The following is a 12,929-nucleotide window of genomic DNA, read 5'->3' as shown; positions in this document are numbered from 1 at the left end:
AGCTGTGGCCTGGCACGGTGCCTGCTCACAGATCGTATCATCTTCGAGCTGCAGTCAGAGATGCTGCAGCAGAGCAGTTATTTATTCGTTGTACCCTCTTTAAATAAGTGAGCCTCGGAGGTGTTATTCCGCGTATTCATAGACAATAGTGACGTGTATTTTGTGAAAACTGTGAACATGAAATTTTATCGATTTTAAAAGAAATGTCTTTCAAGTTTTTTAACATACAGTACATTTCTCTTGGCTCATGATAAATTATACAAACTACATCACGTGGAACTGTGGGGATACTCTCACATTTGTAGGGTCGAGATTTTACTTAATTAATTTCTTTTGCTAGAAATTTTTTAATTATTGTCTTCAACTTGAAAAAACAAACTGCCAGCATCTATTTGATAATGAAGCTGAAATACCCAGATTCTGCAGGTTAAAACCTTCTCAGATGTGAGGATTTGATGCTCTTTGTCTTATATGATAGTGAATTATCTTTTGGTTTTGGATAATTTCAGAATGAAGCAATCGCTGTAGCATTAGCACAGTTTTTGAGTCTCCAAAATGCACCTTAAATAGTAGAGAGCGTTCCTCTGCCAATTGCCTTGTTCTCTTGAACTCAATCTAGCAAGTCCAAATTTAACACACTCATTGATGTCGGATCCCTAAAAATGACAGATTCATTCAGATCCCTGACTTAGTATATCCCGGCAACTTGGTTAAAATGTCAAAAAGTCTCACAATGTGAGAGAAAGTAAAAACAAAAAATATTGCTGGATTCTTTCCCTTTGTCCGAATCAGCTCAGAATATTTTAGTTAAGTCATCAGCATGGCCGTAGACAGGCAGATCTCTGTATTTAACTCGCAGAGACACGTTTTGTTCTCCAAATGTTGAACTATTCCTTTAATGCTTCTAGAGCAGTATCGATGATGAAACAGTTAAACAGTGTTAAAGCTTAACCCGACACTGCCAGTCATCTCAGTCAGCGGGTCTCCTCTGGACAAACAGACGACCCCTGACATGAAGCTGTTCTCATTACAGCCCCTCCGGCATGTTGCCTACAGTCACTCACAATCGGGACTAATCCATCTTGACTTCTGTGTTCCCACGAGTTGCTTTGCATCTTTGCATGGGTGACTTACTTACCCTTGACCAGTCCATGACACCAGTCATCGGGCTCCTGGAGCTCTTCCTTCTCTCCCCTTGAAGAAAAATGTTTTGACAGAAACGTCTGTCCAAAGCTTACATGAAATATCATAGAACCAGGTGTCCATCTTACTGGTTGTGCTCTCCGCAGCATACCAAGTGTGTTTGGAAAGCGTTGTCACGGCTCCTTGATAATGAATGAGTCATCTTGTCCAGTGTTAAATATTTACTACAAGTTGATATTGCATCGGAGTTAAAGTCTGGTTATAAGTCCTGAGTAAAATACTGTGTTTAATGAAAAAACAATCTAATTGTTGTATCTTCTTTGATGCAGAAACAGAAAAACTCTGAACCACAGAAAAGACTGTATTTGTTACTGAGGCTCACAGGAGCAGCTCCACAATCATCTCTGTCCTACCTTCTCTCTTGTGCTGCATGACTCATGACCTTATTTGTTGATTGGCTCTCTCGTTTCCAGGACGACCAGTCCATGTTTTTTCAGTTCGGACCGTCCATCGAACAGCAGGCCTCCGTCATGTTGAACATCATGGAGGAGTACGACTGGTACATCTTCTCCGTTGTCACCACCTACTACCCCGGGTACCAGGACTTCGTCAACAAGGTAAACAAGCAAACAAACACTGCATATTACAAACATGGACTATATATGTACTTTAGATCTATATAGCATTGATTTTCTGCATTATCATCAAGGTAAATGCTCCAACTTTCTTCCCGCGTCCAACTGCCGCTCTGTTGCTAGGAGCCAGCATTAAGGAGCGGGACAAGCTGCTGACGCTGATCAATGAAATCACCTGTAGATCAGACCATTTCACTTTGGTTTTGGCCATGTAGACTGTGTCCTCTGAAGGATGTGACCCCTGTACTGGGACACAGCTTGTGAGGACTACAATCTTCAAAGATGCGTGTACTTGTTTTATAAAAAAAATACTTCATAGGCAGCAGGATACTTATTATTACATAGCTAATGGTCTTTTTCCACCATAGATTCAAATGAGACACTCACTTTCATTCTGGCTCCAAGGCGCATTAGGATTATTATCTCTTTATCATTGAGGGACCCATTTTAGGAGCCATGACACTTCCTTAGTAGTTCTCACATTGTTTTCTTATCCTTTTGATAAGACGTGACGTAACTCGATCGTCTTTATAATTCATTTTGCTGTTTATTCAGCTATGCACAGATGGTGAAATGATCCAAACAAAAGCAGTGATGGTCTGTTCTCGAGTCATAATTTCCAGCTTTTAGAAATGATGAGGTTGGGTAGAGTCTGATGTAAGAGGGGAGAAAGTTCCAATTTCTGATTACTTTAATGGAATAGGCAGATTGGCCGAATATGTCTGTCTGAACGCAGCCACTCTCTGAGGATTCAACCTTCCTTATCTCCAGGGCTAAGAACAGACGTTTTTATGTTTGAGATTCTGAATTACGTTGAGCATCAGACATCTGAAAAGAATTAAAAAAAAGTAACCTAATCATATTTCCATATAATACTGCAGCACTGAGTGTCTTTCCTTTGACAAAAGTTTTAGAAATGATTTGGTGTAAAAGAATGGAAATCATATTAATCATCTAAATGGAGGTTGTGAAGGAGGATATTGAGAGTCCACACTCCTCCGAGGGGATTTTCACTGAAGTCACATTCGATTCATGTTTGATAAATTGGTTGTATGTATATCTCATACTAAGTGCTATAGTAAAACATATCTACTGTACATCGGCAAACAATATCAAATATAATTTAAAACAAATATCTCAAAGCCTTTGTGAATTAAATAGCAAAAAAACGTATTATCAGACATCATTAACCCTCTCTATCCTATTCTGTCCTCTCTCAAGCAAATAATAGACACACATAGAAGATTTGAAATGCTTCTCTGCCTGTTATTCTTAGTATACATTCACTCCATGTAGTTCCCTTTAGGAGCATTACTATCTGTCCCTAAAACCAAAAACGTATCTGATCAATCTAAATACCAGATAAAACTTAGGGATCCACAAATATAAAAATAAACCAATTTTCAGACATTTTCCAGACTCTAATCTCTTTGTCTTTCTAACTTGACAAACCTTGTCTGTGTCTTCTACATGTAAAGCATATTCTGAGATTTGCTTGTGTTCTTTGAGTTTCACATCCAAGCAAGTTAAAAACTTCATCAGCACACCCTCTCACATTTTCCTGTATTCACATGGGCTCCCCAGACATTTTACTAGGGGGCAATAATAAAAGTTCCTGAAAATGTGTGTGGAACATCTCACTCAGAGATTTACGTTTTCACATACAGTCCCTCTGGAGAAATGCAGCAAAATATTCTGACCTCAGTGAATGTCTGAAAGCGCTCAAGAGAGCGGCCCTAAAGTCCCTTTGGGCTTAACCATTAGATGTTGTAATGATGTGCCCAAAGAAATATACATTTCATAATATACAATATACATTTCACAGTATGTGTGTGGGGATATAGCCTTAAGATTACCTGATCTTGCTCTTGTTACATTTACAAAAAAAAATCAACCAAAGCTTCCTACTCCCCGGAGCCATGTAAAGATAGAACAGTTTTGCAATCTGGGAGCTGGAGGAGGAGACATCTCAGTCAGTTTTGTTCCAGTTTCTCTTTCAGCCCACACTTTTTAAAATCACATCTCCCTTTTCTCTCTAGGTTCGCAGCACCATCGACAACAGCTTTGTGGGCTGGGAGCTAGAGGAGGTCCTCCTGTTGGACATGTCCGTGGACGACGGCGACTCCAAGATCCAAAACCAGCTGAAGAAACTGCAGAGTCCTGTCATTCTGCTTTACTGCACAAAAGAGGAGGCCTCCACTATCTTTGAAGTGGCTCATTCTGTTGGCCTCACTGGCTACGGCTTCACCTGGATCGTCCCCTCGCTGGTGGCCGGAGATGCAGACCATGTTCCCTCTGTATTTCCTACAGGTACACCCTAACACAAAATCTAAAGTCCTCTGTTGCACAAAGCTGTCTAGTTCTTCACTATCTTAAAATAGGACTCATTTCCCACAGATTCTGGTAAAATAATGAATCGATTAAATGAAAAACAAGGCTGACTGAGCATTGGTGTCAAATGCTGGGCTCTGTTCACGGTTGGCTTCTGGAAGAGCTCAACAGTTATAAAAACATTTCCCTGGGAAAAACATTGTTATCCCACATTATAAAATATCATGGAAGAGCCGAGAAGCCGTGGCAATGTCTGCTCCTCTCATTCATACAGAGATCTAAGGGTTTGTTGAGGTTAGCACAGTATTTACATGCTCTGGTTTGACCACACAATTGTTTTCCGATGTATCTCCCACTGCCAGACACCCCAACAATGCTGGCAATGTGTTTCACTTTTTTAGTTTTGTGTCTCTTTAACTTTTCCTCAATCTTGTGTACAGTTACATTGTTGAAAGTTCCTCTCTACCTTTCTAACATCAAAATGAATAGGTAATTTTTTTTTTAATATAGTTAAATCCACAAAAAAAAAGAAGATTGACTTCTTCCCCAAGCCCAGTAGAGAGGTTTGCGTTTCTGCTTTGACCAGTGGAAAAGGAGCTGTGTGTAGTGGAAGTTGTAAACAACTCTGTGCCACCATTTCTGAAGGGATCTAGATGATCACCATTGGCTCTTGTCTGCCTGTCATTCACAGGATGTTGAGTCATTGTCAACTTTCCTCCGTAGTGTAGATGGGTTGAGCTGTAAAGCCAGGATTCCTTCACAGTGAATAGCAGCCTTCACTTTCCTAGAATCTGTATTTGTGGACGGCTTGGTACTGTACCTGGCCAGTCTGACAATTTTCCTTGGACATATTAAATTGACTGGCAAGTTCCTAACTGCTGTGTTTCTAACAATTTGCTAAAACTCTTTCCCTTCTTTTTACTGAAGTTTCATTCCATCTGCACATTTTCAAATCATGCATAAAAAAACCTGTGTGGAATTTGCAGATATCAGTATCTTTAAATCTGTATTGATTTCAGTTTGACAAAGTGCCATTAAAAGACTAAGAGAATCAATGGCAAAGTTGAGACCCGATAGTACATCATCATTTACAACAGAACCATCTATCATAATTTGACTGGCTGATAACCACAATGCATTTGTTGGAAACAGACGCGACTACATGTTTATTTGCATGTAGAGTGTGGATATGAGATGCGATCGCAGGTGCTCACAGGATATGAATAATGTCAGGTATGAACAGGGCTTGTAATGACATACATGACGCATTTGATTCACTGGCATCCACCGACGTTTTCTCACCTCTGAAGAGAAGAAACATGGCAGCAGACGAAACCCCCAGATCTGTGAGGAGCGAAGAGGAGACGGTTCCTTGGCTCTTAGCTTAGAGTTAGCTTTAGATTTCTAGTCACAGTCACAGTCCTACTCACTTTCTTTCTTTTTAAAGACCACTCTAAGATATTTATCAATCAATCAAGCTAGTTTTATTTGTGAAGCCAATATTCACATATCACAATTGTCCTCATAGGGCTTAAAACTCGGAACATGGTGTGACACCCCCTAAGCTCAACCCTTGACTAGGTTGAGTCAAAACTAAAATAACGAAATAACAATATTTAAAACTGTCATGAGAAAAGACTGTGACTTACATAAACATAGAGGTGTATCACTGTCTAAAGTGGGAGGAGTTTAAAGTTTAAACTGAGATCGTATATGCTCAAGTATAAAAAACATTTATTACGTGCCACATGTACATTTTTTACAGAACCCCCCCGCTGTCTTTCTCAACTATTTTACTATCATCAGTATAATTATTTGTTCTGCTTCCTTTTTTAACCTGTATCATATATTTTTCTGTCGTGAGTGATTTTCCTTTTGCCCACCTTAACCTTACTGAGTCTCAATACCTGCATTTATGATAGAATAGCTCTGATTGGCGGATGTGGAGCGATGACGTCTGGAGCGTTCAGTTGTAGATTGTAGAATTTTTAACAAGGTGTAGCTTTGGTGCCCTCCCCACAATATTATATGTTGTATTTATATATGGTATCTATTTGAATTTAAGCATGCAGTATAAACAGCAGAACTTTATTACCGGAGTCTTCCTACTTTCATTCAATGATCCCATCTTGTGTTTAGAAAGAGAATCAGAGAATCAAGGGCCAGACGCCAAACTCAAGATTAAATCAACTCGTGTTAACAACCCTTCATTGATCATCACATTAAAATCCAGAGTATATTGAAATATTCTGTCGTAAATTCTCAAAGACTTTGTATTAAAAAGTGGGCACAAGTGACAGATGGGCTTGTTTGCATATATGCAAATGTACTCCTGGTGTATTTGCAGTACGCTGTGCCAGTTAGTGGCAGGCTGCATACCAAGTTCTGTTAACCGCAGGTAAGCAAGATTTTCATTTGTTTAGGGGATCATCTGGAACTTTCTGCTCATTTTACATTCAATCCCAATGTAACAGTATACATAAAACAGAGCTGTGGAATCTGTCATCCAAGAGGATTCCCAGTGATGTTGTCTCTCTGGAGAATTGGTTCAAGCAGGAAAAAAACCCCTCTCTCATTTTGCTGTGCTCCTTTTATTGGAGTATTGTAGTCATGTAATTCCATTTGCTCGTGCGTCCCATTTTAACACCAACGTGAACATGCAGGTTTTGCCTCTTTTCTCCAACAGATTTACTCACGATCCAAACCAGCGGCGGAAAATGACCTAAAAACCCTGTTGTTTATGGGTGTAAGAAATGGATGTTCCTCATGCTTCACAAGACAAACATAACAAAAGAAGCTGGAGGAGAACTGATGCATATATTTAGCTAATTTCCCATGTGTTTTCCACCTGTGTGATCATCTCTCTTTTTATAAATAGCTAAGTAAACTCAAACTCAGAAACAAAACAAAATATTGTAGGTATGATTGCACTCTTAATTTCGTCTCACTGCTCTTCCACTTTCCATCCTCCTCTACAAGGCATTCTTTATTTTTTGTATATCTTTTTCCAGTTCTACATTTTTTCATTGCCCTCTGCTTCCCGATTTGTATCCTCCCTCTCTTTCTCAACCTTTTCCCTCCTTTTCATCTTTATGCCTCTGCGACGGAGACATCTGTGGCCAGAGGCATTGTGTTTTACTGTTTGTCTATCCATCCGCCCCTTCCATTCATATCAACGCAATATCTCAGGAGCGCCTAGAGGAGATTTCTTCAAACCAATCGTAAAGTGATTTGAATTTGTTTGTCAAAGGTCAAGGTCACTGTGACCTCACAAAACATGTTTGGGCATAAACTTGTTACTAATTTCAGTTAATCTTACTAAATTCGTATTAATAGTATTCACTGCATGTATTATACGAGTCTGGACAAACATGGAAGTCAACTGCAACTTGACTGGTTGGCGATGGCAGTGTAGCCACAGGGGTTGATTCTACTTCTACATATTTATTTCTACCTCTTCTTTTCCATCCCTCTTTCCAAACGTTCCTTCCTCTCGCCTTAATCCATCTCTCTCTTTCCCAGGGCTTATCTCAGTGTCTTATGACGAGTGGGACTACAACATTGAGGCCAGAGTCCGTGATGCAGTGGCTGTTATTGCCACGGCGACCTCCACCATGATGCTGGACCGGGGGCCGCACACGTTACTGAAGTCAAGCTGCCTTGGGACACCTGACAAAAAGGGCTCCCACACGGGCCACTCCAAGGAAATACTGAAGTGAGTCCACGCTGGGGAGTTGTTGGTTATTTAAAACCAGGGCGGAGGGGCTGGAATTGACAAATATGTACATAGATAATGTCTGTTTTAAATATTTTGATCAACATCCCAGATCAGCAATTGCACATTCAAAGTTTGGCATCTCTAAGTAGGCGCAGCAGGTCTGGCATGTTTTCTAGCTGACGCGTTTTGGATGATGCTGGGCGCTTCCACAAGTACCTTGTTTGGTCTGGACCTTCGTTCTTTTCAGATTGGACCAAACCAAAAAAGAAGTTGAAGTTGCATACGACAGTATTAACATGTCAGCCAAACTCAACAGTAAAGCTACCACTTCTTCAAAAGTGCTTATCGTATGGTCCAATAGCTTCAGGCTTCATGTCTCTCAGGACATTGTGCAAACACCTGATTTTATATTTTCAGCACAGATTGTTTCCTGTCTGCGCTGTACCAATTTAGGCGTTTTGATTAACTGTTGTTTTGAGTTTAAATCCAGGTCAAGGAACATGACAGTTTTACCTGCTGGGAAAAAAATCATGTTTATGGGTCATGTTCCCCCAGTTCCATCAGCTTTTACAATTATTTTGGTGGAGAAAATTGAATTGATGGATGGATGCAAAAGTGGATAAAATATAGCAACAAAACACCCAAGGCAACAAAACAAAGACAACAAATATATGTACACATAGTATAACAATGTAGACACCTTCCCAGAGGAGAACCAGTTTGTTTAATTAGCCAATAAACATCTAAGAAACAAGACGACTTCTAACATCATGTTGTCTTATCTGGAGCTTAACCCACAGCCATCGTTAAAGGAAAACATCCTTCTCTTCCTCTGAACCTCCTTGTTTTGCTTTTTGGCAAACTACAGCACAAGCATGAGCATTGGTATTCAATAATTAATCCCCATTTAACTTCATAGGGCGTACTTTTACTGTTCTCATTGATCAGGGTCTCCACAGCTAATTGAATGCTTGGGGACAACGGGATTAATGAGGAAAAAGAGCCAAAGAACAACAGCGGGGTTATCACCAGCACACAGAAACACGTGTGTGTGCTGTTTTAGCATGTCACTGCTCTTTAGAGTTTAGTCTTATAAAAGCTTGGTATTACTTATGCCATCCCTCATCGTATATATACAGTACATGAGCCGTACAAAGCGTTGCGCCCGCCTGCCTTTCAAACCTCCTGTTCTTCCCTAATATTTAACATTTACCTCTGTTTGTGTTTGTTTTTCTCTTTTTTTTCACCATCAGTTTGAATTGGAGCAAAGTGAAAATCTTGACAGACATTACGCAACCTGCGCTGTCTCCGCTGCTTTAATCTTCAGTTTGAGTTTGATTTATTACAGTAAATTTTGGGTCTTGTTTTTGCCTGTGTTTCTGTTTTTAATATCAGGAGCACTTATGCGTGCCGTCTAGGATTCCTCCACCAACGGGCCTGAGATAACAATAACCCTGCAGCCATGAATATTTCAGTCCCTAAAGGACGCTATCAGACGCAGGGTTAGCTCTCAATCATCCTTCAGGCACACACCTGGGACGCTACTTTGCTGTGTGTGTGTGTGTGTGTTGAGAGTGGGGTGATGCGCATATGTGTTTTCCAACCAACCATTCCATTTTTCTCCATTTGACTGAGCGAAGGCAGGGATTTTGGATTCGCCGGATCTCATTGGTGCACCGGGGGCTAGAAGCGGCCCGACAGACACACTCACATAATTCCACCTTTTCCATCCCATCGTCCCCCGAGACAAAAGCAATAACAAGGCCATAAGTCTCCACGTGGTCCTGTATAGCTAGGGGCCACAGCGGGCTGCATGCACGCTGGATTAGCATGCCATCCCGTCAGGGCTGATGGACGGAGATGGGAGGCCCGGGTGAGTCACGCTCCCCGATTTGTTTAGGGGCTACTTGACCTTATGGGGCACACACACAAACACATAAATACACACGCTCAGGCACAGACACACACACTCAAACGGCTATAGAGACCATGCAGTGCTTCCTACCTCACAGAGAGCACAGGAACTCTGGGATAATGAGAAAATGTGCTCCAAGTGGTTTTGGATGAGGCGCTCAGGGGCTTATTTATGCTTGGATGTTGCAGGGAAAAGGATTTTTTCCTGTTATTTGTTTGTCTGTGTGTGCGGTTGAATTCAAATTCCCTCTCAAATACCCGGTGCTGGCGTGCAGAGTCGCTCCTTCAGATGTGATGTGACGGATGATTATTCTTTTTCTTGTGAGTTTTCCTGTGATCTGACGAGACATTTCTCTTCACGTATGTGGGCTGGCTGCGTGCGAGGCCTTTCAGCGCAGCTCTGTAACCAACCTTTTCTGCAGGCCATCTGGCACTTCTGCTGCCTCTTGTGCAGGTTATGGCGAGCATGTTGCTCTCATCCTATTTCACCTCCAAAGTAGTTTTTTTCCTGCAGCAGGCGAGTAGTTTTGCATTTTTCAATAGCAACAATAAAAGTGTCTGTCTGAGGGTTTGTTGACAGGCCAGCTGGGCATCTAGAAAATATGTGAACGTGTCTTTGAATGGACTCTTCTTCAGCAGGGAAGTGGGTCAATTTACACATCTCTGTCACCTGCACCTTCCTGTTTCTTTTTTCTATTTTTGCCTGTCTTTACTTTATGTCTCTGCGCCGGTGACAGCCAGTGGTCAATATGGTTTCTGGTTGTAAGTCCGTCCGTCCCATTCCTGTGAACGCGATATCTCAAGAATGCCTTGAAGGTGATGAACCTCACTCACAAGAGCTTGTTGATTAAGTATTTTGGTCACATAGCAGCCTAGGCAGATTCGTCAGGCTCCTATCACGTGACCTTCTTCTGGAAGAAAACAGCCGGCATTAGCCTCGGCTCCCAGTGTAGAACATAACATGGAAGCATTACTGACAATGTTATCTTTGCTAAATGCTGTTGTGCATTTAAATTCAGCATTTTACAATGAATGCTAACACGAGTAGGAGACGCAACCAACAAGAAAAACTACCTGTTTACCCCAGCAAGCACTTACCCAGTGTACACGAGTGGTCACATGATATGCATTTCAGGCATACTGTGGTAGTTAGTATGGACGGGGATTTAAAGATTTAAAGGGATTTAAAGTGATAGGGATTGTTTTGGATTGAAAAGGCTGTTTTCAAACAACAGTTTCATCTCTAGTGGAAAACTCAGTTTCCTGAGCATCTTCTGCTTTTCACCCTTTTTGTCTTTTTCTTCCTCTTGCTCCGTGATGCTCCTGCGTTTCTCCACTCTCAATGAAAAGCTCTATCAATTACATGAAGCTAAAACATTGAGTCAGAGATAGCCGCCCCCCACCCTCACTTCCTTCACCCTCTTTCTTACTTTCCCTATCAAATTTTCTATGTATAGAGACATTCTGAGGACGAATAATTAGTGCTTCTAAGGACAAGATTACTTATATTGAGCTTGAATTCAATTTCTCTTATTTGAAATCGTATGCACTTATTTCTTTTTAATCAGTTTGTGTCTGCAGGTGTATAAATCCATTTTTTAATGACCCCCAGTGTTTAGTGATGAAATATTCATCATATCATTTGATATTTTACTAGGCCTGTATGACTGTATCCCTCTTTGCCTTAATTGCAAATAAGTGAGCAAAGAAATGTCTTTGCTTTTTGATTTTGGGAGATTTACTCCAAACCTTCCCTTTGAAATGACATCAAGTCATCCTAATTTTTCTCAAAGGAATAATACACAACAAACACACAACATGCAAACCCTAATTAAGCTTCATGGGAAATGTTCTGCACATGGCCCATAGCTGTTTTTAATATTGAATGAAAAGTTTGGGGTTGACTTAATGCAGCCGCAGCCGTGCAAATCACACAGGGCCAAGATGTTTTTTCAAGTTTGTTTAAATGTTAGCTCATAAAAAATATGCTTTAAATTAATTAATTAATATTTTTTGTAAAAGCTCCTTTGAGTCAACGTTTTCTCTAAGTACATTTATTTTAAGGCTACATCCAAACATTCACTGTATTTTCTGCTTATTAAGGGGAAACACAAGGCTCATACAGTGTTTTCAAACAGTCAACAGTTTCTAATATAGTTTCTAATAAAGTCAAAGGATTTGCACTCTGGAATCTAGGCTTGGGGCAGTACTGTGATGCAGTGGTTAGGAGGTTCCTGGTTTGAATCTCCAACCGTCGGTTTACTCCGGGTTCTCCGGCTTCCTCTCACAGCGCAAAGAAAAGATTGGGTTGGTTTGATTGAAGGGTCAAAATAGATCCTTTTGTGAACAGTGATTTGACGCAAAATGTAAAAAATATCTCAAACGTACAAAACTTGCAGTTTTTGAGACTTGAATCGGTTATAAATCCAATCAGGAGGAAATTACTTTATGAAGTTTCCCTGTCATGTTGAAATATTCTTGAGTAAGTTGCCTCCACTAAGATCCAGATGAACCTCATATGTAACCTTAAAACAAATGTTGAATAGCAGCTCACTCTGCTACAAATGAGCACATTTTCTCTATGAATCAAATTCATGGTGCCTGAGAACAAATTCATCCCATTTGAATTTATCTTGAAAATACAATGATTATTTGTCCGATTAGCGTTAATGAAACAAGGTCTTTCAGGTCTGCAGGCTGGTCAGTGTCCTTGCCTGTTAAGTGCTGGTTCACATTCTAAATGAGAGATGGCTCTCTCTGATACAGTGCCCCCTCTCACCAGACTCCACAGGTATCTGTCTGATGTCTCCTGCTCCACAGGGGTCCTGTTGGGCCCAGATGACATGGAGCTCCTGTGGACTCACTTATTAAAGGCTGCGGCTCAAAGAGACTGTGAGCCTCACATCTTTCCTGTGTGCAGTCCACAACACTTGTTTATGTTGTCAGAGCTGAGCCACCAGCAACAAATGAGTCAATAAATAAACAATTTTTCTGATTTATATGGTTCATATTAAAACTCAGCTTTTAGATTTTTTTATCATGTCTTTAGATTCAGATTCACAACTGATAAAAAAGCGTTTTCAGACTTACGGTCATTGGTCTTAACATTGAAGCAAATACCACAAATTCAACTTGCTGAACGATTTTTGTTTGTGGCAACATGTCGGCGGTCTGCTGCAGATTTAATC

General features: G+C 40.6%; 1 protein-coding gene across 1 annotated transcript in view; it reads left to right on the top strand.

Annotated features, from left to right (window-relative positions):
• The window catches only part of grin2bb (glutamate receptor, ionotropic, N-methyl D-aspartate 2B, genome duplicate b), a 76,772-nt gene that overhangs the window by 33,924 nt on the left and 29,919 nt on the right, over positions 1 to 12,929 (top strand). The window contains exons 2-4 of the mRNA XM_061091442.1: positions 1,617 to 1,760; positions 3,818 to 4,088; positions 7,632 to 7,824. Of these exons, the coding sequence (XP_060947425.1) occupies positions 1,617 to 1,760; positions 3,818 to 4,088; positions 7,632 to 7,824 (608 nt within the window). The remainder of the gene's footprint in view (positions 1 to 1,616; positions 1,761 to 3,817; positions 4,089 to 7,631; positions 7,825 to 12,929) is intronic.

This window comes from Limanda limanda, chromosome 2 (genome assembly GCF_963576545.1).
Source record: "Limanda limanda chromosome 2, fLimLim1.1, whole genome shotgun sequence".
NCBI lineage: Eukaryota > Metazoa > Chordata > Actinopteri > Pleuronectiformes > Pleuronectidae > Limanda > Limanda limanda.
This window is presented reverse-complemented; position numbering and strand designations above follow the sequence as displayed.